The 21,914-nt window shown below is 59.6% G+C and overlaps 1 protein-coding gene across 4 annotated transcripts in view; it reads left to right on the top strand.

Moving 5' to 3' along the window:
• The window catches only part of ACTN4 (actinin alpha 4), a 72,543-nt gene that overhangs the window by 41,652 nt on the left and 8,977 nt on the right, over positions 1-21,914 (top strand). For 2 of the 4 annotated variants that reach the window (XM_033845413.2, XM_033845411.2), the window contains exons 2-12: positions 2,253-2,367; positions 2,547-2,666; positions 5,775-5,861; positions 6,801-6,888; positions 8,793-8,871; positions 10,099-10,180; positions 11,999-12,084; positions 15,287-15,379; positions 17,094-17,324; positions 17,935-18,082; positions 21,495-21,645. In XM_033845413.2, the coding sequence (XP_033701304.1) occupies positions 2,253-2,367; positions 2,547-2,666; positions 5,775-5,861; positions 6,801-6,888; positions 8,793-8,871; positions 10,099-10,180; positions 11,999-12,084; positions 15,287-15,379; positions 17,094-17,324; positions 17,935-18,082; positions 21,495-21,645 (1,280 nt within the window). Of the gene's footprint in view, positions 1-2,252; positions 2,368-2,546; positions 2,667-5,774; positions 5,862-6,800; positions 6,889-8,792; positions 8,872-10,098; positions 10,181-10,930; positions 11,017-11,998; positions 12,085-15,286; positions 15,380-17,093; positions 17,325-17,934; positions 18,083-21,494; positions 21,646-21,914 lie in introns of all 4 variants that reach the window. The other 2 variants (XM_033845414.2, XM_033845409.2) reach the window with 1 other exon arrangement.

Below are 21,914 nucleotides of genomic sequence, written 5' to 3' on the forward strand. Positions count from 1 at the left end.
CACCAGCAGGCGGACTCTCAACCACTGCACCACCAGGGCAGCCCTGGGCATTCTAAATGCATGTGCGATGTGAGACTTAATTCCTACTCCCTGGGAGCACGCACACATGCAGTAAGACCCAAAATGACTGGAGAATGCTGTCAGAGAGATGCCAAGGGTTGAGCGCGGTGGCGGGGGCAGGCAGGGGACGGAGAAGGCACTCAGTGGAAGAGGCGGGCCAGGTGTTGGTAGAGGAGGAGATCCTGGGAAGCACGGGCTGTGCGGAGAGCTGCCGCTTATGAGCACCTGCCGTGTGCTCTACAGGCATTGCCGCTTCGAACCCTCACACTGACCGTGACCCAGGTGGTGTCTTCATCGCCAGGTTGCAGATGAAGAAGCTGACGTTAGGAAGGTTGGGTAACCTGCCCACATGAGTGGTGTAGCCCTGGTCTGTCTGAATTGAGAGCTGCAGAGGGGAAGGAGCGTGGGAAGCGAGGTAGGGAAGGCGGATGCCTTGCTGAGAACCTGCTCCTGGCCAGAGCCCAAAGTAGCTCATGCTTGTGGGGAGGCAGAAGCAGAGAGAATGGTGCTGTGATAGACCTGCACGAGGAGGGGGCATCCGAGTCAGAGTCGGGGTGGGGCAAGCAAGTCAGTGGGGGCGTCCGGAGGAGCCGCACTTGGGACTGATTTTGTGGGATGGGTGGGTGCGGGCTGAGGCGAGGCGGAAGCGGGGTAAAGGTGCCCGTCGCTGAGGAGACAGCCTCACGTGGGTGTCCGTCTCCGAGGTGGAAGAACTCTTCTTCGTGTTGGCGGGAGGCGGGCGGGGTGCCCTGCCCATTCGCAGCCCTCCCCCCGCTTCGGGTTTGGAAGGAAACCTTGTACCTGTGGTGCAGCGTATTAATCAGGCGGCTTCTTTGTCTGGGAGGGGCCTCGTGTTGAGTCTCTGAATGAGCAGGGCTGGTGACAGTTGTCAAAACACATGGTCCTTGGCCAGAGGCTCCTTGGAAGCCCCTCAGCCCCACATGGCCTCTGCCGGTACCCGGGTGCACATGGGCTCTTGCGCGTTCCTGGCTGTCGGCCCACCTCCACGCTGGGCCCTGCAGATTGACGAGGGCAGAGCGAGGGACTCCCGTGAGAAACAGGCGTGGGGTTTTTCCCAGATCTTGCTGCAGGGGCCTGTCTCCACAGAAGGCATCTGGGCACATGCACCTTAACTGATGTGACGTGCACCCCTGGCGCTGAAGTCTGATAACACGCCCCAGCCAGCAGGGGGCTGAGTGGTGGTTACTACTCGGGCATTCTGTGCTCTGGTTTGGGGTTTGGGCTTCTTATCGACGGGCCTCTCCACCTGAAAAGGCCCCTTCGCCTTCCAGCACCCGTGTGCCCTGTGATCCTCCGGCAGTTCCTCCTCAGATGTGGTTGCCTAACCCTGGTGGGGGTGGGTGCCTGCCTCCCACTTGCCTTCCAGCCCCCTCTGAGATACACTGGATCTTAAGATGTGGAAGGGTGGGGCGTGGGATGTTCTCCAGGGAATAGAGGGTGTCTGGCCTCTAGGGAAACAGCATATGTAGGGGTGCCACAAGGCTCGGAGGATCTGTGCGCCCGGCCTTTGGGGGAGGTGTTGCCACTGGGCTACTGGCAGTTCGAAGAGAGACTGACTTGAGCAAACCTTGAATTTACAGGAGGCTTGTTTTCCAACTGCTTTCCTGTCCCAAGTCATCTCTGTGCCAGTGATGGGGAAATCGCTGCCCCTGCCTGAGGGGAGGGGCAGGTGGAAGGGAGCCAGGGCCGTGGGGACCTGTGGTCTGCTCTGCCCGCTCAGGGGGATGGAGGGCTGGTGGGTCTGTCCAGAAGAACGTGTCCGCGGGAGCTGGACCCCTGCTTCTTGTTTCCATGCTCAGGACCCGGTTCCGTCAGCACCTTTGCCCGATGCGTGCAGTGGGCTCACTCAGGGTGTGGTGGGGCCAGCACTTGCTCTGAGGCTGGCCGACGTGGCTTCCAGTCCACGCTCTGCCACTCGTCACCTGGCTGACCAAGTGGTAGTCTGGTAACTGCCCTGAGCCTCAGTGTCCTCAGATCCACCTGCCTGGGTCGCTGTAAAGACCAGAAACAGTGTCATTGTTGATAAAAGGTGGGGCCCAGGACCTGGCCCTGAGCAAGGGCCCCGTGGCAGCCGTGCTGTCGCAGGGTCAGGGCTGTGACCTGGCCCTTTTGCTGGAGAGCCCTGACGAACACGCCGACCCTCCAAGCCATGCTCTCCTCTGCTTCCCCAGACCTTCACAGCCTGGTGCAACTCCCACCTGAGGAAGGCCGGCACGCAGATCGAGAACATCGACGAGGACTTCCGAGACGGGCTCAAGCTCATGCTCCTCCTGGAGGTCATTTCAGGTGAGGCCCCCTCCTGCGGGTGCCCACGGGGTGCTACCCACCCCGCCGTCCCGTTGCTGCTCAGGGAAGAGCGGGGCCTTTACCAGCTGCAGCAGCACTGCGCTGGCATGGGCCTGTTCTGGGGAGCAGCGGGGACCCTGAAGCTCCTCTCCCTCTCTTTCTCGGTGTTTGGCCCTCAGGGGAGCGGTTACCTAAGCCGGAGCGGGGCAAGATGAGAGTGCACAAAATCAACAATGTGAACAAGGCACTGGACTTCATCGCCAGCAAAGGAGTCAAGCTGGTCTCCATTGGGGCGGAAGGTGAGCTCAGATGGGGCCCGACCTCTGCCTTGGGAACAGAAGTTGTGTTGGTGGCAGAGAGAGCACTTGGGGGTGCCTAAAGCCCAGATACACCAAGCAGCGACCACAGTGACTGCCCTTGATGTGACGCTGGGCCCACAGACCTCCCTCCCTTCCCCCAAAGGATAATCCAGCCCAAGACCAGGAAATCCAGCTCACCCGGTCATGAGGGGCACAGGGGGAGGAATGGCTTTGACTTGGACCCCGGACACCCTCACTCGCCCTCCTGGTGCCGGGCCTGAGGGACACAGACCGACACGTGACACGGCATCTCTCTGAGCCAGCAGCACCTTCGCCCTTAGGCCCTGTCTGGTGTCTGCAGGCAGGAGCGCTCAGAGTAGGGGAGGGCGCTTGAGGCCCGGTGTCAGGGAGTGTAAGCCCAAAGGTCAGTGAGCAGACTTTGCTGGCTGCACAGCTTGGGAGAGTGTGGCCTCTTGACAGAATACCCGGGATCCTCTGCGCCCCGTGCGGGCATCTGGAACTGTGACCCTTGTCTCCGAGCCCTCCCTAGAGCAGCGGAGTGCCCTCCCTCCAGTGCAGGCTCTTGTCTCACAGACGCCTTTGGAGACCAGGCGAGGTCTGACAGAGCCCAGAAGCTCCCCATCAGCCTGGGCTCCCAGCTCTGGTCATTAATCAGAGCAGGGTTTCCTACACCCCCATATCCATGTTGTCCCAGCTTTTAGAAAAACAAAGAAAACTAATTGCCGCTAATGGCAGGGCTCCGAGAATTTGGCCAGGACTCCGGGCCAGAATGCACATCCCGCGTTCCAGGGCTCTGCCCCAACCCGGGACCTCTCCAGGGAGCGCTGCCAAGCCTCGCATGCCACGGCTGAGGTGGTTGGTGTTTGCTTAAAAAAAAAAAAATCAAAACCCTGAACTCAGTCAGACCCTGAGATTTTCTGTTCTTGCATGGCTCTTTCCTCCTGGCTCCCCTCCAGCCTTCCGCTTCTCACAGCTGCATTGATTTTGCTCAGATGCTAGCCTGTAAATACAGAAGGGGTTAGAGGAGAGACCCGTGGCAGTCATCAGTTTTCATCTGGAGAAAAACTCAGTCTAAAAATGTTTTCCGTTCATGCCCAAGCTGCTTCACTCCCAATCCCCGTGGCCGTCGGGCCTCTGGAGGACAGCCGACTGGAGCCGCTCCGAGGGCTTTGGGATACCTGAGCGCCCCAGTCCCCGCCCACCCCCAGCTCCCTGTGTCTCCACACCATCTAGGCAGTTGCTGGAACGTGGCTTCCTCGTGGGGGTTGTGAGAGGGGTTGGGAGTCGGAGGCACAGCTGCAGGTCCAAGAAGCAGCTGGTGGATGTGTCATGAGAGCGGCCGTCTTCCTCCCCTCACAGGGACTCTCTGAGTCCTCCGTGACCAGCTTGCTCGTGGAAGCGGCTGGGTATGGGCACTGCAGCCTCCTCTCCAGCTTGTGTCCGTCCCCGGCTTTGGGGTGCCTGGCCCTCGGGGGGAATGCAGCGTAGATTTCCTGAATCACCGCCCTCACCCCACGCTGGGAAGGCTCGGCCTCGTTTCCGGCCGTGGGGGTTCTTAACACTGGGAGAGAGCTGGACAGACAACGTGTCCTTCCCCTGCTTCCAGGCGGCCAGCTACGCATATCTCCTCTCCTGAAACCCTCAAGCCGAGAGGTGCCCTCGGCCGTCAGCCCATGGCTTCGCTGTGGGGAGCCTCTCCAGTGGCTAAAAGAGCACCCACCCTTTCCTAGCGAGCATGTCCTCGGGGAAGGCTGGGCCCCATCCTCTGGGGGACCATCGTGCCTCCTTCCCAGATCAAGCCCGCCTAGAGTTTTCTGTTCTCGAGGCTGGTGAGCAAGCTCTCTTGAAGTGTCCCCTCCATTCTCCGCATCCTCTCTCCTGCATCCGGTGTGTGAGAGGCGTGGGGGTGGCAGGCCTGAGAGGACCGCCAAAGGCGTGTTGGGCCCATGGGCCCCAGGAAGAGGCCGCTTGCATGCACCTCCCTCACCTGGCTGCAGACACACGGTGCCTGAGCGTTGCAGAAGTGGTTTTTCTCTTAAGCTGCTGAAGCTGAAGAACGTGTGGTCCAAACCCTTCTCTTTCACTCCCAGAAGTTTGGGAGAGAGGCTGGTTTTCGGTTAGTTAAAAAAGCACGCACTTATCAGCTGGACCTTGTGCTACCCACTCTCCCCTTCCTGCAGCACCGTGTCTTTCTCAAGGGCCGGGTCCAGGTGCTGGGGGTGCAGAGGTGATCACGAAGGCAGACAGTGAACAACTAGACAAACCAGCACATATCTGTGTGAGGGGAAGAGCAGGGTGCTGGGGAGAGAGGCACCGGGACGGTCAGGGAAGCCATTCTGGGGAGGTGACATATAAGCAGAGCCTTACAGGCTGGGAAGGACCAGCCATGTGAGGAAAGGGTCGAGGCGTGCGCTTTGTGGCGGGCCAGAAGGTGTGAGATCCTTAAAACAAGAGAGAGCTGGCTTGTTGAGGGGACGGAGCTGGAGAATGCTGGGGAGGGAGGTGGGGGTCACGCAGGGCAGGCCTTGTAAGCCAGACTCCAGAACACAAGCAGGCGACCGACACAGATCCGGTGCACCTGTTCCAGTGAACACTGTGCCTGCCGCGTGGGGTGGATCGCAGTGGGGATGGAGGGGGCAGCACGGGAGGATCTGAGGGAGACGACGGTGGCTCGGACGAAGGTGGCGGCAGTGGGATTGGAAGGAAGTGGGCAGACTCTCAAGAGACATGCCCATAAGGTGTGGTGGGTCCTGGAAACGGAGGCCCAACACCTGGGACGAGGCTCAGCGGGGAGCAGTCCGTTGAGCTGGGTCAAGAGAATGAGCTGCCCAGAGAGGAAGAGGCCTGCGTGGCCGAGAATACACGGGGATGGAAGCCCGAAGGTGCCAGGCAGCAGAAGGCTTTAGGGACAGCGCTTCCCGGAGTGTTCAGGGGACATCTTCTCCCAGTGAAGGCGGTGGAGGACAGGCCTAGGCAGCTCTTTCAGATGATTGGAGTTGATCTCTAGACAGGGCCGGGGGCCGCCTGGGGAGTCCCACTCTGGTTTTAACAACCCTCTTGCCCTCTGCCCCCTTTCCCTGTGTGCAGAGATTGTGGACGGCAACGCAAAGATGACCCTGGGAATGATCTGGACCATCATCCTCAGGTTCGCCATCCAGGACATCTCTGTGGAAGGTGAGAGCCAAGGACCTGCTCACGGGCAAAGAACAGCCTCTCCTCCCCACCCTGGTTCCACCCGAGCTGGGGGGACTTAGTTAGGATTTCGGGCTTTTTGTCTTCATGCTTTGAGGCTCTTTCTTGTGTCCAGACATCACTCAGATGCCCTGCCTGGGGGTGGTTAGTAGAGGTGCTGGCCCAGGCTGCAGGTGAAGGGTCCCCCCCGCAGCCGCCCATCTCAGTGGACCCTCACACCACCCTTGTCAAGTGTGGCCCCATTTTACAGTCAAGTAGCAAACTAGTGATAGAGTCAGGCCTGGCCTCGTTCTCCTGGGCGTCAGCACCTATGTTTCCACTCAGCCTCCCACCCTCGGACCTTGGCCTCCATGGACCTGGGCTTGGTCCAGGCCACCACAGGATGAGAAAAGCCACAGGACCAGTGTGCAGAGGGGGCTCCTGGTGACAGACCACAGCAGGGAGCGCATCTATCTGGTCACTTGTAGCACTCCCAGTGTGTTGAGGACAGTCAGAGCTGTCCACGGGGAACGGACGGACCTCCTGGGGCCCTCCCGCCCTGCTTCCTCGAAGCTGCGGCCAGGTCTAGAGACCCTGAGTGGGCAGGCCCGCATCAGGGCTTGTTTGGCCGTGTGTCCTGCCAGCTAAAGGCACAGGCTTTGGGGTCAGAAACATGGCGCCGGTTCAGGCCCTCACACTGGCCTGTCACTGCCACTTCTGGGGTGACCCCAGGCAAGGGACTGCTCCTCGGGGCCTGGCGTGCTGTTAGGATCAGCAGGCGCCCACCCGCGTCTGGAAGGGGCACTGCTGCTGCTCCGTCCAAGGGCCTCTCCCCCAGGTTCTGTGCGACCCTTATGCCCGAGCCGAAAGTGCAATCCACCGGGGCTGGGTTCTGAGCGCTTAGTTTTGGGCCAGTGCTCACCATCCTCATGTGTTTTGCAGAGACCTCTGCCAAGGAAGGGCTCCTTCTCTGGTGCCAGAGAAAGACGGCCCCGTACAAGAACGTCAACGTGCAGAACTTCCACATCAGGTGAGCGCCGGCCAAAGCACCCGGCCCACATCATTCCCACTCTGCTTCCTGGGACCTGAGATGCGGTCCTCCCACCCTCTCTCTTTTCCTGTGGTGTTGTCATGGTCTGTGAGGTGCCAGCTCTCAGCGGCCCCTCCCCCTGCCACTGGCCCCCGTGAGCCCCTGGCAAGGTCCCTGCGTCCCCTGGGGGAGGCAGCAGTCACCTCGCCGTCCCAGGCTAAAGGCATTAAGGCCCGGCACTCTGGCAGGCCCTCTAGAATCTTCTTTTTCCCCAAGCAAGGTAACTCAGAAGCAACAACAAAGCTCTTCCTTTGTTTTGACCTCTCAAGAGGGACCTGCCATCCTTACGGTTGCTAGTGAATGTAGTGTTGGGAAAAATGTACTGTGTCCACTAGAGGAACAAGACTCGGCCTGCACGAGCCTGTTCTTCCTCGGTTGAGGGCGGGAAATGAGTGTGTCCATGAGGTGAGTGTGGTCAGTGCCACACAAGATCTGGGAGCGTGGCATGGCCCGGGGGTTAGGAGTGCAGGCTTTGGGGGCGGCCCCGAGGTCAGATCTGGTGTGACTCTGTGACCTCACCTCTCTGAGCCTCTGGTGTTCTCCTGGGGTGGATGGACCAGGGAGAGGGCACACGTAGGAATGAAGAACGGGGCTTCATGGGATCCACAGAGGTCCTGCTGTGTCCTCAGGCTTCCTGGAGCCCTGGCACTGGACGTTGGGTACCATTGTGCTCTGCATTGAGAGCATTTGGTCCCTCCCTTGAGCTCCTCTGTGTGTTTCCTTCCTTTTCCTGCCACCAGCTGGCTGGTCCTCTGTGCATTTCTTTTTCTTTTTTTGGCTGCATTGGGTCTTAGTTGCCACACGTGGGATCTTTCCTTGTGGAGCGTGGGCTCAGTAGCTGTGGCCTGCGGGCTCAGTTGCTCTGAGGCATGTGGGATCTTAGTTCCCCGACCAGGGATCAAACCCGCGTCCCCTGCATTGGAAGGCGGATTCTTAACCACTGTGCCACCAGGGAAGTCCCTGTGCATTTCTACTCGTTTATTTATTCAATCACTAAATGTCTATGGAATGCCTACTCCATGCCAAGAGTGGGAATACAGCAGCACCAAAATAAAGTCCCCACGCTTGGAAGGTAACACCGCAGCAGGGGGACCAGTAGTTCACAAAGGCGTGAAGAAACCAACAGCGTAATTTCAGGTAGTGAGAGGAGTCATAGAAAGACGACAAAGTAGGATAAGGTGATAGAAAGTAACTGGAAGAGTACCACAGTCGGGGGCCGGGGGGGGTCTTTCTAAGGAGGCGTCATTAACCTTGACCCATGAAAGAGCCAGTGTGACTAGTATGGACTGTGACCAGCTGTCACTTTCCTCTGAACAGAGCCCCTCGTGTCAAGCCACATCCCGGCATTTAGCCAGCCCACGGGTCAGGTCAGCTAAGGTGCAGAGGGCCTGCAGTGGCCTGCCCGGCTCAGTGGGGCCTTGCAGGGACAGTGCTCAGCAGGTCACAGCTACCCTGGTAACGAGCACTCAAAGCACTTGTCATTTGTCAGGTATCGGCCAAAGCCTCACATATTTACTCATTTCATCCTCACAACAGCCCAATGAAGTGTAGGTACTGTATTATCCCCATTTTACGGATGTGGCAACTGAGGTAGCAGGAGATTATGGGACTTGCCCAAGGTCACACTGACAGCGAGTGGAAGGGCTGGGATTTCCCCCAGATGGTCTGGCTCCAGCAGCCAGGTTCACGGCCAGCCGGCCACACCGTCTGCCTACAGTGCCAGGCACACACTCTAAACCATCTCACTGAGTGGGAGTTAATCATTCCTGTGGGTGCCCACAGCCTGCAGCCCTCCCATGACGGTGGGGGGGCTCCACTCATAACCTTGGCCTTTCCATCCCCAGCTGGAAGGACGGTCTTGCTTTCAATGCCCTGATCCACCGGCACAGACCAGAGCTGATTGAGTACGACAAGCTGAGAAAGGTACGTGTCTCCTGCTCCCCTCAGTGGCCCACAGACACCCTGAGTCTGACCCTGGCTCCGGGCCACCGCCCCCAAGCCCATCTGTTGCTGGCGTCCAGAGCTGGACTCTGTGCTCAGATGGGCAGACTGGGAGGGCCTTGTGCCAGCTGTCAGCAGACCCCAGGCTCGGTGGCTGATCTCGCCTCCTTTGCTCCCCTTGGGGACTGCCCTTCTTCCTCCTTGGTCATCGCAGCTACCTGGGGTTATTGTAGGGCCTGGCCGGCCATGCTTAATAGCCGCCCTTCCTTAACCCTCTAGATTCTGGAAGCATTTGGGGAGGGGTAAAGAATTCTAAACCATCACCGCCGACAGCCCTGTCCCGTGCGGGGTCCTGTTGTATTTTGCCTGTACAGAGCGTGTAAGACCCAGGCTCTGCCCTCTAGGAGCTGCCAGCCTCGCGGGGAAGACAGGACAGTTGCGTCCAGAGCAAACCAGCCGTACAGGGCCCTGTGCATGTGCTCAGGCTGCGTGGGAGTGGAGAGGGGATGGGGCCGGACAAATGCTCCAGAGGAAGGAAGGCACACCTGAGCTGGCCCGGTGGGGGCAGGGCCTCTGGGGAGGAGGCAGTTGAGGGCCAGAGAGCGGGCATCCCAGGTTGGGGAGGCACAGGCCTGCACTTAGCCCGTTCAGTCCGCAGTGAGTAATCGTATTGGGCTCTAGCTGGAAAGCCTAGGTGAAGGCACCTGAGGGAGGGTCAGGGTGAAGTGCCTTTCATCCTGTAAGCAGCGGGGCAGTTAGAGTAGGGAGGTTAGAACGGGGGCAGTTAGAGTAGGGAGGTTAGAACGTGGATGCACTCCGTTCCCTCTCTACCCCACCCCCCACGCCCAGGGCTCTCTCAGGTCTGGACCAGTGTGGGTTTCAGGGCAGGGGTCTTAATCTGGGGTCTGGGGATGGATGGAAATTCTAAGAAAAGAGCACGCCTGCATTGTCTCTGGAGAAAGGGTCCACAGTTTGCCCCACAAAGATTTCCAGAGGCATTCCTTTGGGTAGGAATTGACTTTACCCGGGTGTCCCCCCTCCCCTCACTGATCCCTGCAGCAGCACAGGTGGCTGAGAACTGCCTGAAGGACCCTTTCCAGTCCTAGCCCTTCCCAAGATCCCTCCCTTCCGGGCCAGCCCTTGTTCCTTCTGCTTGTGCATCCTGCCCCTGACCAAGTTTCTCCTCCTTCCCTCACCTCCCTCCCCCAGGACGACCCCGTCACCAACCTGAACAATGCCTTTGAAGTGGCTGAGAAATACCTAGACATCCCCAAGATGTTGGATGCAGAGGGTAAGTACATCCCTTTTGTTCAGTCAGCACCCTGTTTTGTGGGCATGTCTTGCAGTAGCCTCAGGGAGCTGGCGGAGCCAGCCAGAACGCCTGAATGAATCAGCGTGAACTGGGGACAGTGGTGTCACCCAGGGAGCCAGAGCAGGAGCAGCCTGAGCAGCCAGGGGTGCAGGTGGTGGGGAAGAGGTCCTTGAAGGGTCAGCTCTCAGGGGCTGCCTCTTGGGCTGGGCCCAGGTGCCCTGCCTTCCTGACTGATCCCACCCCTCCCTCCGGAGGGGCGAGGGAGGTCGCCAGGAGGGTTGACTCCTGCAAACAACCAAGGCCTCTGCCTTCCCTGCCTGCCACAGCCTCGGAGTCTGGAGCCCACCAAAGTGGAGTGTTTTTTCCTTTTCCGGCTTTGCTCCTTTTCCCAGCCATGTACCACCCCCAGCCAGGACCCATGCCTCTGGCCTCTGGTGGCCTTTGGGGTTGACCGTCTAGCAGCCCCTTGAGGCCACTCTCAGAGAGAGGAAGTGGCCTCGTTTTAATCCATTTCCCACAGGCTTGGCCTTTCCAGTGACCATGGGGGATGGAGGGGCCAAGGGTGTGGCCAAGCCAAGCCCACTGGAGTCGCCAAGGGCCGTGGAATCAGCTCTGAGGGTCCTTCTCCCAGGATGGCTGTGGCCTTGGGAGCCTGTGGATCCAGTGGGTGACCGCCCCCGCCCCACCCGCCCCTGCTTGGGCGGTTTAACCCTTGTTGTTCACTTGCAGACATCGTGAACACGGCCCGGCCCGACGAGAAGGCCATAATGACCTATGTGTCCAGCTTCTACCATGCCTTTTCAGGAGCGCAGAAGGTACCGGGCAGGGCCACGCAGGCCCACCTCGCTGCCACTGCCCAATGCCGCTGCTGCCTCTCGCCTCCCATGCTCACCTCATTTCTCTTGCAGACGGCAGCGGTCTCTCTCCGACTGGAAGCCACCCCCTGACTCCTTGGCACCTCCGCCCATTCAGTCCTTGCCCACATTGTCTATCAAGGGCCTGACCTGTGCCAGGCTCTGTTCCAGGCACTTAGGATATAGTCAGTGACTGAGTCAGGCACGGTCCCTGCTCTCATGGAGCTTACATTCTAGTGGGCAAGGCAGACAACAGGCGTGTCCACAGATAGAGTAATTTCATGTGATAAGTGCAGTCGAGAGCATGGGACAGGATGGTGGGATGGGGAAGCGTGGGGGCTGCTTCGCTGGGGCTGTCAGGGGAGGCAAGATGAGCAGGAGCTGCCTGGTGAAGATCTGTAGGAAAAGTGTTCCAGGTAGAGGGGGGAGCAAGTGCGAAGGCCCTGAGGTGTAAATAAGCATGGCTTTTTCAAGGAATGGCGGGAGAAGAGTAGGAGAGGGGAGGAAAATGAGGTCGGAAAACGTGACGGGCCCAGGCCGTGCAGGACCATCGTAGTCCAGGATCCGGAGCTTGGGTTTTATTCTGGGGACATCAGGAGACCACCAGGGGTTTATGCTAAGGTGGTAGGTGGTCACACCGGACAGGATCTTGCTTATGTTTCCAGGAAGATCAAATAACACCTGATCCTTCCAGCCCTAAACAAGGCTTCCTTGCTAGTGTTTCACAAACTCAGGCCTGGTTCGAAAAGGAATCCATCTTATTCAGACCCTCCCCCTTCCCCTCTACAAAACCCCGGCAAGACATGCCCACCCAGGCCGGAGCCAGGGCCTGGCTTCCAGTCCAGAGCAAGCGCTGTTCCTCCGCATGAACCTCGGGCCTCGGCCGGCCTTCCTGCGCCTTTCACTCTCTCCTGCCTCTCTCTCTCTCTCTCTCTCTGCGCAGATATTGTAGGCACTCTGAGGCCAGATGAGAAAGCCATCATGACTTACGTGTCCTGCTTCTACCACGCTTTCTCGGGGGCTCAAAAGGTGAGCTGGGGCGGGAGCACCCTCACTGCTGTGGCTGGAGACTCGCCCTTGCCACCCCTCCACCCCCACGTCCCCCTGCCCGGGCTGCGGCCTGAGGACCGACCCAGTCTGGCAGGTTCCTGTGACTGTGGGCCTCCATTGCCACCACCGGGCCGGTGCTGGCCCAGTGTCGAGACACCACAGGTAGTCTCTCTGTGAATACCGCCCACTCTGTGAGATGGGTGGTGGCACCCTGGTTTCTCAGACAAGGCAGCTGAATCCCAGTGTCACCTTAGATGGCAGAGCGCAGCTTGGGCCTGTGCTGCTCTGCTCGGCCGCCCCGCCCTTTCCGTGATCCGTGCCGGCCACCTGCCTGCTGCGCTGGCTGTGCCTCTGCCCGGAGCATTGGCTTTGCTGCCCCTCTCTGCAGCTCTGTCCCCTCCCAAAGGCCCCAGGAAAGGCTCTGGGCCTGCTCCTGCTGACCCAGATCGTCAGGCCGCTGTCCCCAGCAGCCCCGCGGACACAGGTAGGGCCGTCAGAAGTGTCTGCTCCCAGGAGCGGCCCTCCCCGAGCCTGGCTGACCTCACGTGTCCCCCGCTGCGCCTGTCAGGAGCCCTCTGCTTCCACAGGATGGTGCCCAGCTGCCCCCACGTGGAGGCCTGGCCGGCTCTGTCCCCTCCACTTGCCTCCTGGGTGTCTGGTCTTGGCCAGCAGTGTATTCCCAGCAGCTTGATTTTGTGTCACCGTTGGCAGTTGGGCAGGGAGGAGAACAAGAAGAAATGAGCTCTCATTTATTGAGCACTTACTGCATGCAAGGGACTGCTCCGAGGACTCCATGTGCACAGGCTCTAAGAGTCCCCTGCACACCCCCGGGAGGGGTGGGTGCCGTTATCCCCATTTACAAGAGGAGGACACTGAAGTCATGGGGCGGGGACTTTGCTGCCTCCTTCAGAGCCTCAAGGCCAGTGGGGGCCTTCCTACGGGCCATCTGCTTGGGCCGCCTCTCAGCAGTGTGACCTCGGATAAGTCTCTTCACCTCCGTTCTCCCACGTGGAAAACGTGGAGCAGGCTAGTACCCGTCTCAGGGCTGTCCTGAGGATGAAGTGAGCTCATGCGGGTGAAGAGCTCAGGACGGTGCCTGGCCCCTTAAGCGCCCCGCCCGCGGCCCGGCAGTCAGAGTGGCCCGCCTCTGCCCGCCTCTGCCCGCCGTGCCACTTCCCGTGCCACCTCCCCGGCAGGTGGTCAGAGCTCGTGTTCGGAGTGTTCTGTGGGGGGGCACAGGCAGGGAGAGTGGAGGGGACCCCTCACCCTAGCAGGAAGGCGGGGGGGGTGGGCGGTGATAGATTCCTCGCCACAAACCCCAACTAACAGCACGTTTGTGTTGGCCTCACCCCTCCACGGGCCCCAAGCCAGCCTCGCTGCCCACCACACTGCCCTCGAGGGAGTGTCTTCTCTCTGCCCAAACTGCCCCCTCATGCTTAGAGCTGAGCTCTGGTGTGGGGGACCGGAGGCCTTGAGGCATCTGTAGGAGGGGATACTGGCAGGAAAGCCCAGGTCAGAGCATTTGGGAGTCTTTGAGGCAGCTGGGCCCCTCTCGTGAGGGAGGAAATAAAGGCCGGCCTATTGGGAGCTGCCCGTCACCAAGGGACGTGCAGGATCCAGGCCTCTCCGGCTATGAGCCCAGCTTCCCCCGGCCCGTGTTTACTTCCCAGGACATCCTTGTAATGCTTTTATTATTGTGGCTGTCTTTTCCCCAGAGGTTCAATCCAGTCTCTTAAAAGAGTGCTCTCTGGGTTTTGTTTTGTTTCATGAATGCAAGGGCAACCCTAGCCCTAGCACCAAGTTTGCCCGTTCTCTCCTGATAGTTTATTTCTAGTCACTAAAGCATTTGCTCCTTGTTCCTTTGCTCACTCATTCATTCATCAACTCTTGAGTACCTCAAACACGCCAAGCCCTGAGCTGGGTGCCAGGAACTCAGTGGTGAACCAAAACACTTGTGACCAGCAGCCCGCACCTTCGCGGGCCTGCACAGCGCAGTGGAGCTGAGCTTGGGGTGCCGGTTGTCTCTCCAGATTTGGGGTCAGGGACTCACCTCCGTGACTCCCCCACAAGCTGCGATCTTGGCTCTGCTTCCTGCACTCACTAGGGGCTGGGTGTTCATTGGCCGAGGCCCTCGTGAGCCTCACCTCTGAGGAGCACTGCCTGTGGCCGTCGGCCTGTGTCCTGCAGCATGAAGCAGGGTGTGTGTGTGTGTGTGTGTGTGTGTGCACCACTCTCAGCTGGTCCCCCACTCACCTCCCCACCTGTCCCAGAGCAGCGTGTGGAAGTGGGAGGCTGGGCGTCAGTGCCTGCAGCTAACCAGGTCTGGAGCCACCCCCAAGCCTCTCTGTTTTCCTTCCCCGCCACTCTGTAGACCCTCCTCACTATTTCTGTTCCTGTTCTGTTGCCGTTTCAACTCTTCTTCTTGGACCCTTTCTGTGCTTCCTGAAAGGTACCTGGTCTCTGTGTGGCATCCCTCACCCTCCTTCTCCTGTCCTTGCATTTTCCCCCCAGCAGGACAAAGCAGGACATTGTCCTGTAGTTCTGGGCAGAGACTAGTCACTGTCTGCACTGCTCCCTACTCTCCGAAGCCCTGGCTCCCCTCCGCCCTGTGCATCGTGACTTCCGCCCTCTGAGCCTTCAGCAGCCTCCTCGAGGGGAGGATTAGGAAGGGGCCGGGCATGCTCTGCCTGCGCACTGACCACCAGACTTCTCTGGGGGGCGCCAGCACCCCCCCCTGCCCGCCGCCACAGCTCTCTGGCGCTCGGCCTTCCCCGCGGTCTCCCTTCCCAGCCAAGGGGAGGGTCCTTAGCCTAGCGGAGGACCCTACCCAGCCTCACCCAACTCTCCTCTTGGAGGGCCTGTGAGTCCGTTTCCCCCACAGTGGGTGAGCGTTCGGCTCCCTAGTCCCCTTCAGCACCTCCATGGTCCAAGTCGAGAGAGCCCACAGGCCCAGCTCCCCTGGCGGGGGCCTCAGCAGTAAGCTTTGGGGGCCCCGGAAAGGCCTGTCAGGACACAGCCACTCGGCCCCATCTTGCTGATGCTGTGCTTCCTCTCCTTCCCTCCTTGGGGACTTCTGTGTGGGCCACGGATGAGCCAGCTTTCAGGGGACGTGCCTGTCAGGAGGGAGGGTCAGCAGCCCCCAGGCAGCCCTGACTGTGTGCTTTCCCCTCCCCTGCCCCAGGCTGAGACTGCCGCCAACCGGATTTGCAAGGTGCTGGCTGTCAACCAGGAGAATGAACACCTGATGGAAGATTATGAGAGGCTGGCCAGCGACGTGAGTGTGTCACTCCCCCCTGCCCTGGTGGCCCCGCCAGCGCTGAAAGATTAGGTCACCTCTTGTTACTCTCTGCCAAAGGTCATGGGACATCTGCAGAGGGGAGAGCAGGGATGGCAGCGAGACTTTCTAGAAAAGGTCGTAAGGTTATATAGGCTGTGGAGTTTGACCAAGCCAGTATGTGACCTTTCGGGTTGATTTTACAAGACTAAGGGGTCAGACTGCTGTGTCACTATGCTGGCTGGCTTCTGGGGTCTCGAGCTTGGGTTTCTACAGAAGATAACTCAAGGACAGAGTTTTCTGAACACCCGACTGCATTAGAATCAGCTGGGGAGCTTTTTAAAAATTTAAAAAATTTTTGTTCCCGTGCCCCACCCGTGGAGAGACTGATTCCGTAGGATGGAGAGAGACCCGAGAGCTGATATGGTGACAGGACAGCAGTTTGTCATGTCAGGCCCCCGTGCAAGCACTTCACGAACAGGATTTACCATCTCCACAACAGCCGTGTTAGGAGGGAACTCCTATTACCCCCTTTTCCAAGTGAGGAAACAGGCCCAGAGAGGGTCAGGCACAAACCCACCACCATGCGGCTTGGTGGGACGGAGGTTCAAACCCAGGCAGCCCTGCTCCGGAACCTGAACCCGGACCATCAGTTGGGAATGTGGGTGTTTAGTACATCTCTCCTAGATTCTCCCCTTTATTTTTAAAATTTCCACATTAAAAAAAAATAAAAACATCTACGCTCCCCAAGAGGAGTAGTTTGACTGCTCTTCTAGACCAGTGGTTCCCAGACTTCGAGATTTCACAGACCAGGAAAATTTGGGAAAGTATTTGCCAGCCAACCTAGAGTGGTGAACTTCTTATTTTGCCAAGTTAAGGATATTTTTAAAAGAAAAAGCTACCGTTTGTTACCACCATCATGTCTAACACCTAAGAAGGTTAAAAGGTTATATCTTAGGATCCCGGCCCTTCCCAAGAGAGGGCAGTTAGCATCACGCACCAAGATGTCAACACACACGGAGACCTTTGTCCTTGGTTTTCTCATCCTGCCAGAGGTTGGCATTTGGGAATCACTTCCCCGGGCCTATCTATGCTGGACAGTACTCGATTTTCCTCTCCTAGGATTGTTCTAGAATGTCCAGTTTGTTTGCTTGTTTGTACCCTGGTCTCACTCCATCAAAGACATGAGTGGCTCACACGGGTCACTTTCTTTTTCAGTTGTACTTTATAATTTTCTGTGTCCCAGGCCCCGCGCATGGCACTGACCACCCGAGAGTGAGCTAGGCGTGCAGTCAGCCCTGCCCTTGAGGCGGCACAGTCAGTGACCAGGACACAGTGAGGCTCTCAGTGTGAAGCTCGGTGCAGATGGCGACAGCGGGCTCTCATGGGGGTGCAATGGGGGCGGCCATCCAGGAGGGGCGTCTGAATTGAGGCTGCCCTGCTTAGGTGAGGGAAGGAAGGCCAAAAGCAAAGGCAGGAGCAGGAAGTAGCCAGAGAACAGCCCCGTGGTTCAGAGGGGGCACGTGTTCCCAGAATTCCTGGTCATGGGATTCCCGTCGGGAATCATGGAAAAGTCGAGCTGGGGAGCAGGGGTGATTCCCCAAGATGGGGCCCTCGGAGATCCAGGTCCCCTGTGCCCATGAGCCGGGGGCGGCCCTATCTGTGCTCAGAGGGTCCCCTGCAGAGGCCACCGCAGCTTCTTGTGGGCCCACAGCTCCTGGAGTGGATCCGGCGCACCATCCCCTGGCTGGAGGACCGCGTGCCCCAGAAGACCATCCAGGAGATGCAGCAGAAGCTGGAGGACTTCCGCGACTACCGGCGCGTCCATAAGCCGCCCAAGGTGCAGGAGAAGTGCCAGCTGGAGATCAACTTCAACACGCTGCAGACCAAGCTGCGCCTCAGCAACCGGCCCGCCTTCATGCCCTCCGAGGGCAGGATGGTCTCGGTGAGTGCCGGGGGCTGAGGGTGGGCCGGGGCCCAGGAGGTGTGTGGGGCTGCAGGTTCCCTGTGAGGGAACAGCTGAGGGGCGGCTGCTCACCGCCCACAGGCTTATTTCCCCAGCATGGTCTTTCTTAACTGAAATGCACAGCTTTCGGAGTGCAGAGTGCGGTGGGGCATGCACTTGACACTTTACTGTGTTCCTTCTCCCCCCATCACTCCCCAGACTTTTACACCCATCCCCAAACCACACCATAGTTTGTGTGGAATTGTTTGAATTTGGACCCTCATTTGGCTGTGACTCCAGGACCTCCAGTGCTTGAGACCCCTTCTCAGGGGAGGGACAATATTCACTGGACAGTCACCTTCTGACTCCCAGTGCCCCGTATGGCATTCGTTCATTTTCATTCAATCATTTACTCCAAAAGTATTGACCGCACCTGCCATGTGCTGGGCCCTGACCAGACACGCAGATACAGCAAAGCCGGGGAGAGATGTGACCCCGGCCCATTTCTGCTGCCTTCCCGTCATCATCAGGGTGGTAACCTTCAGGGAGGCATTGCCCTGCTGCGTGCCCCAGCTCCCTGTGGTAGCCCTGCCCTCTCCCACCCCCACAGGACATCAACAACGGCTGGCAGCACCTGGAGCAGGCCGAGAAGGGCTACGAGGAGTGGCTGCTGAACGAGATCCGCAGGCTGGAGCGGCTCGACCACCTGGCGGAGAAGTTCCGGCAGAAGGCCTCCATCCACGAGGCCTGGACCGACGGTACGACCCTCCCAGCTCCCTCCCTCCTTTCTTGTCTCTCAGAGACACACGTGTACGCACACACAGACACACACACACACAGAGCCCCTCCTGCCTGCATAGCGTCTGTTTGTCAGACCCCCTTTCCTGCTGCCTGGGAACATGCATGTCACAAATGCCGCTGTGGGTCCATCCAGCCCCAGGCAGCAAGGAACAGTTTGGGGCCAGGTCCGCCCAACCTGCCCTGGCCTCAGAGATTACTTACAGGTGGACTGCTTCCTGGGTCGCTGGACCCTGTGCCAGCTGCACAGGGACGTGGCCCCTGTCCCGGTCACTCTGCCACGTCTCCCCTGAGTATGGCGGCCCTCCGGGCCAGGGTGGGCCTGGGGGTATGCTCTCCCCTCCCTGGCAGCCTGGGTTCACACCCTGCCTTCCGTGCCCAACACCCTTTGAGACTGTGGACTGAAGAGCCAGTGCTGGATGGTCTGTGGTCCTGAGCATGGTCCTTAGAACGGGCCAGGGAGCCGCCTCCCGGCCCTGCTGCCCGACTTGCACCTGCTGCTCACTGACCACCAGCCACGTGCCCTTCGGTGTGGCCCGCTGTGGGAGCTCCTTCTCACCCCTGCCCTGTCCCGGTGCCTCCCCCGGGGGCCCCTCCCACAAGGGCAGCGGTGATTCCGGCTTCTCCGCAGCTTTGCAGTGCCTGTTCCCTTGGCTCGGGATGTGGAATTCCATCACGTCCCTGGCCCTCGGTCAGGACCCACACCACGGCTGAGATTCTGCATCCCAGGGGCCCAAAAGCTTTCGGGAAACGGCCAGCGCCTTCCACTGGGCTCCCACCCTCCCACTTCTGGCTGCCTCCTGCACTCCCTGCCCTGGCCCTCCTGCCACCACTCTGCCTAGCTGGTCTCACACTTCCTTGCATTGGTCAGTGCGGTTTTTCATCCCTCCCACCCTCCCAGGTCCCCATGAGATCCTCACTGAGCCCCTGGGGGCTCCTCTGGCCCCACCCACCCAGCTATTTGGCAGGCTGCCGCAACCCTGGTCAGTCGCTGAGACCCACCCAGAGGCACCCATACGGAGCCTGCCCCACCCTTGCCGGCATGCGGACACGCAGCTCTGCAGGGTCCGCAGACCTGGGCCTGTGTCACCTGTGTCCCCAGCCGCAGCCCGGCTAATGCCCTCCTCACATTAGCTCAGGCCAGCTGCTCTCCAACGGCAGCTTCCAGATGCAGAGCAATACCCTGACCCCTCCTCTGCCAGGGAAGGAATGCAGAGGAGGGGAAGCCAGAAGGCGAGCCGAGGACAGGGTAGCCTGGGCCAGGGACGCAGGCACCTCCCTCTGCCCCACAGAAATGGCGCCTGTGGGCTCTGCCCCCGCAAACCTGAGGGGGGGGTGTTGGCATGTAGTTTATTCGTTTGTTCTTCATTCATTCATTCAACAAACACCTCTTGAGCCTCTTCGCTGTGCTCAGCAGTTTCCAGGTAGGTGAGGTCCCTGCCCAGGGAACCGCAGATTTTGGCATCTTTCTTGTCAGGGGCCCTTGGACATGTAAGTGGATTTTACAGCACCCGGTCCCACGCTTGGACTGAGCTGCCTCCTGTCATTATCCACGTGTTGTAGCCCCATCATCCTTTCTTAGGCTCCTGTGTCCTCCCTGTGGATTTCCCTTCTGGGGGCCTCTTATCAGCCCTCCAGCCTCTCTCCTGGGGCTCCAGGAGGCCCTGAGAAGATGGTCTCCTGAGGCCGAGGGGTGTGGGTGTGACGGCCCACCAGAGCTCCTTCCCTGGGAACCGCCTTGGCCGGCCTTCACCCGAAGGCGTTTAGGAGAAGTGGCCCAGTCTTTAGCCAGGGCCCAACTCCACACGCCCCTGCCCCACCCCTACCTCCCCACAGGCACTTTGGCATCTGGCCCTGCCCCTTGCATTAGCCCGGAGTCCCCAGGCAGGCCTGTCCACTCTCATTCCCAAGGCCTGAAGCCTCTGTCCTCTGAACCACCCAATTATGCAGAACAGGAGGACAGACCAGCCTCCCGACCCCTCTACACCCCTGGAAGCCGGGTGTAGCAGCCTCCTCACCTGTGGGGGTTGGGGGGCAGAGGGCGGGTTGAGCCACCATCACTGTGCCCCCTCACCATCCCTACAGCCTGCAGGAGTGAGCACCCATGTGGGTGCTTCTCACAGGGTCTCAGATTGTCTGGGGGAAAAGCAAAAATGAGCCCCCATCCCCCCCCCAGCCTAGCTGCCCCTTGGCCTGGGTCCCAGGCAGCCGTGGCCGTGGCCCCCTCCTCCCGATTCTTCCCAGCACACCCCTGGCAGCTCCCTTGCTGAAACTCTGCTGAGGCAGAAAAGTGGTAACCTACTATTTCTGGTTCCCACCCTTGGGAGAAAGCAATTTGGAGAAGGGAATTGCAAGCTTGCCTTTGTGGTTGAGCCTGCTGCCCCGGGGCTGGAGTGGCAGGGCCGGTGCACTCGGTCTCCCAGGCTGACACCTCCTGTCCGCCAGTGCCGGGCCCTGTCCACAGGGTGGCTGAGATGCGGCTGGAACTGGCTGGTGCCCGGCCTTCTCAACATCCCCTCATTGAGGTGTTAACCTTGGCCTGGCACTGGCCGCATTTACAGGGGAAGAACAGGTGGGGAGAAGCTGTCTGCCATCCCCTGCTCTAGGCAGGCAGCTGTTGGTTGGATTTCCTGGTGCCAGCTGAGGGGGTCTCTGAGCTGCCGCTCCGGGGTAGCCGGAGGTAGCTTTAGGGGTTGGGGGTCCCAGCCACCTTTCCCGGCCAGCGTTTCCCCCTTGGTTCTTAGCAGTACCTTACTGTGCTTGCAGGGCTCACTTGAGCTTCTGTCCTGGGGTGTATCATTAGCCAGGCTCCAGGACTGATAGCAGTGTTCCTCCCTTCCTTCAAAGGGCCCGACAATGGGCCCTGCCTCGCTGCACATGGAAAGCCCTTAGGATAGTGTGGAGCAATAGGTGTGTGATAGGACTCCCACACCGAGGGGGCCTGGCGCCCAAGTGCCAGGGGTCAGGCTCCTGGGAGAGCCCTGACTCAGACTTCCCCTTCCCCCCACTGCTGAGGCACGGCTGCAACGCCAGCTGCTTCTCCAGATCACAGCGGTCCGCAGGTAGGCGTCCACATTTCCAGCCCTGGTAGCACAACCCAAATTCTTACCGTCTACCAATAAAGGATACTAAGTTTAGAGCCCACAGCTTGAATTGGGATATGGCTCAGGCCCACCAGCCCCACAGCGTCTCCCAGCTCCATCCAGGAGCTAGTTGGGCATAGAGATTCCTGCAAAGGGCGAGGAAAAAGGCTCTGGAGGTTTCTAGCTCTCGTGGCACCATCCTCGGCAAGGCAGGGCGTGGGGTCCACACCCCGTCTCCCTCCCTCTGGCGCTGCTGACGAAGCACCCCCTGCCCTCCGCGCCCCACCAGGGAAGGAGGTGATGCTGAAGCACCGGGACTATGAGACGGCCACCCTGTCGGACATCAAAGCCCTCATCCGCAAGCACGAGGCCTTCGAGAGCGACCTGGCCGCGCACCAGGACCGCGTGGAGCAGATCGCCGCTATCGCCCAGGAGCTCAAGTACGTGTGGGCTCGTGGTTCCCCGTCACCTGCTTCCCCTCCAGCACCCAGTCCAGAGCAGTGGCGGGGCAGTGGTGGAATGGGGTCCCCCAGCCCTTTCCACCCTCACACCCTCCTTTCAGATGCCAGGGAAGAGCCTTACAGGATGATGCCTTTTGCCCACCTTGTCTTTACCCCAGATGAGAAACAGTGGGATCTAGATTCTCCAGCAGAAGGGGGGGGTCTCTGACCCCTTGTCCTGATTCCTCAGGCTGTTGGGGTCCCTGGGG

The sequence above is a fragment of the Tursiops truncatus genome, chromosome 19 (genome assembly GCF_011762595.2).
Source record: "Tursiops truncatus isolate mTurTru1 chromosome 19, mTurTru1.mat.Y, whole genome shotgun sequence".
Lineage (NCBI taxonomy): Eukaryota > Metazoa > Chordata > Mammalia > Artiodactyla > Delphinidae > Tursiops > Tursiops truncatus.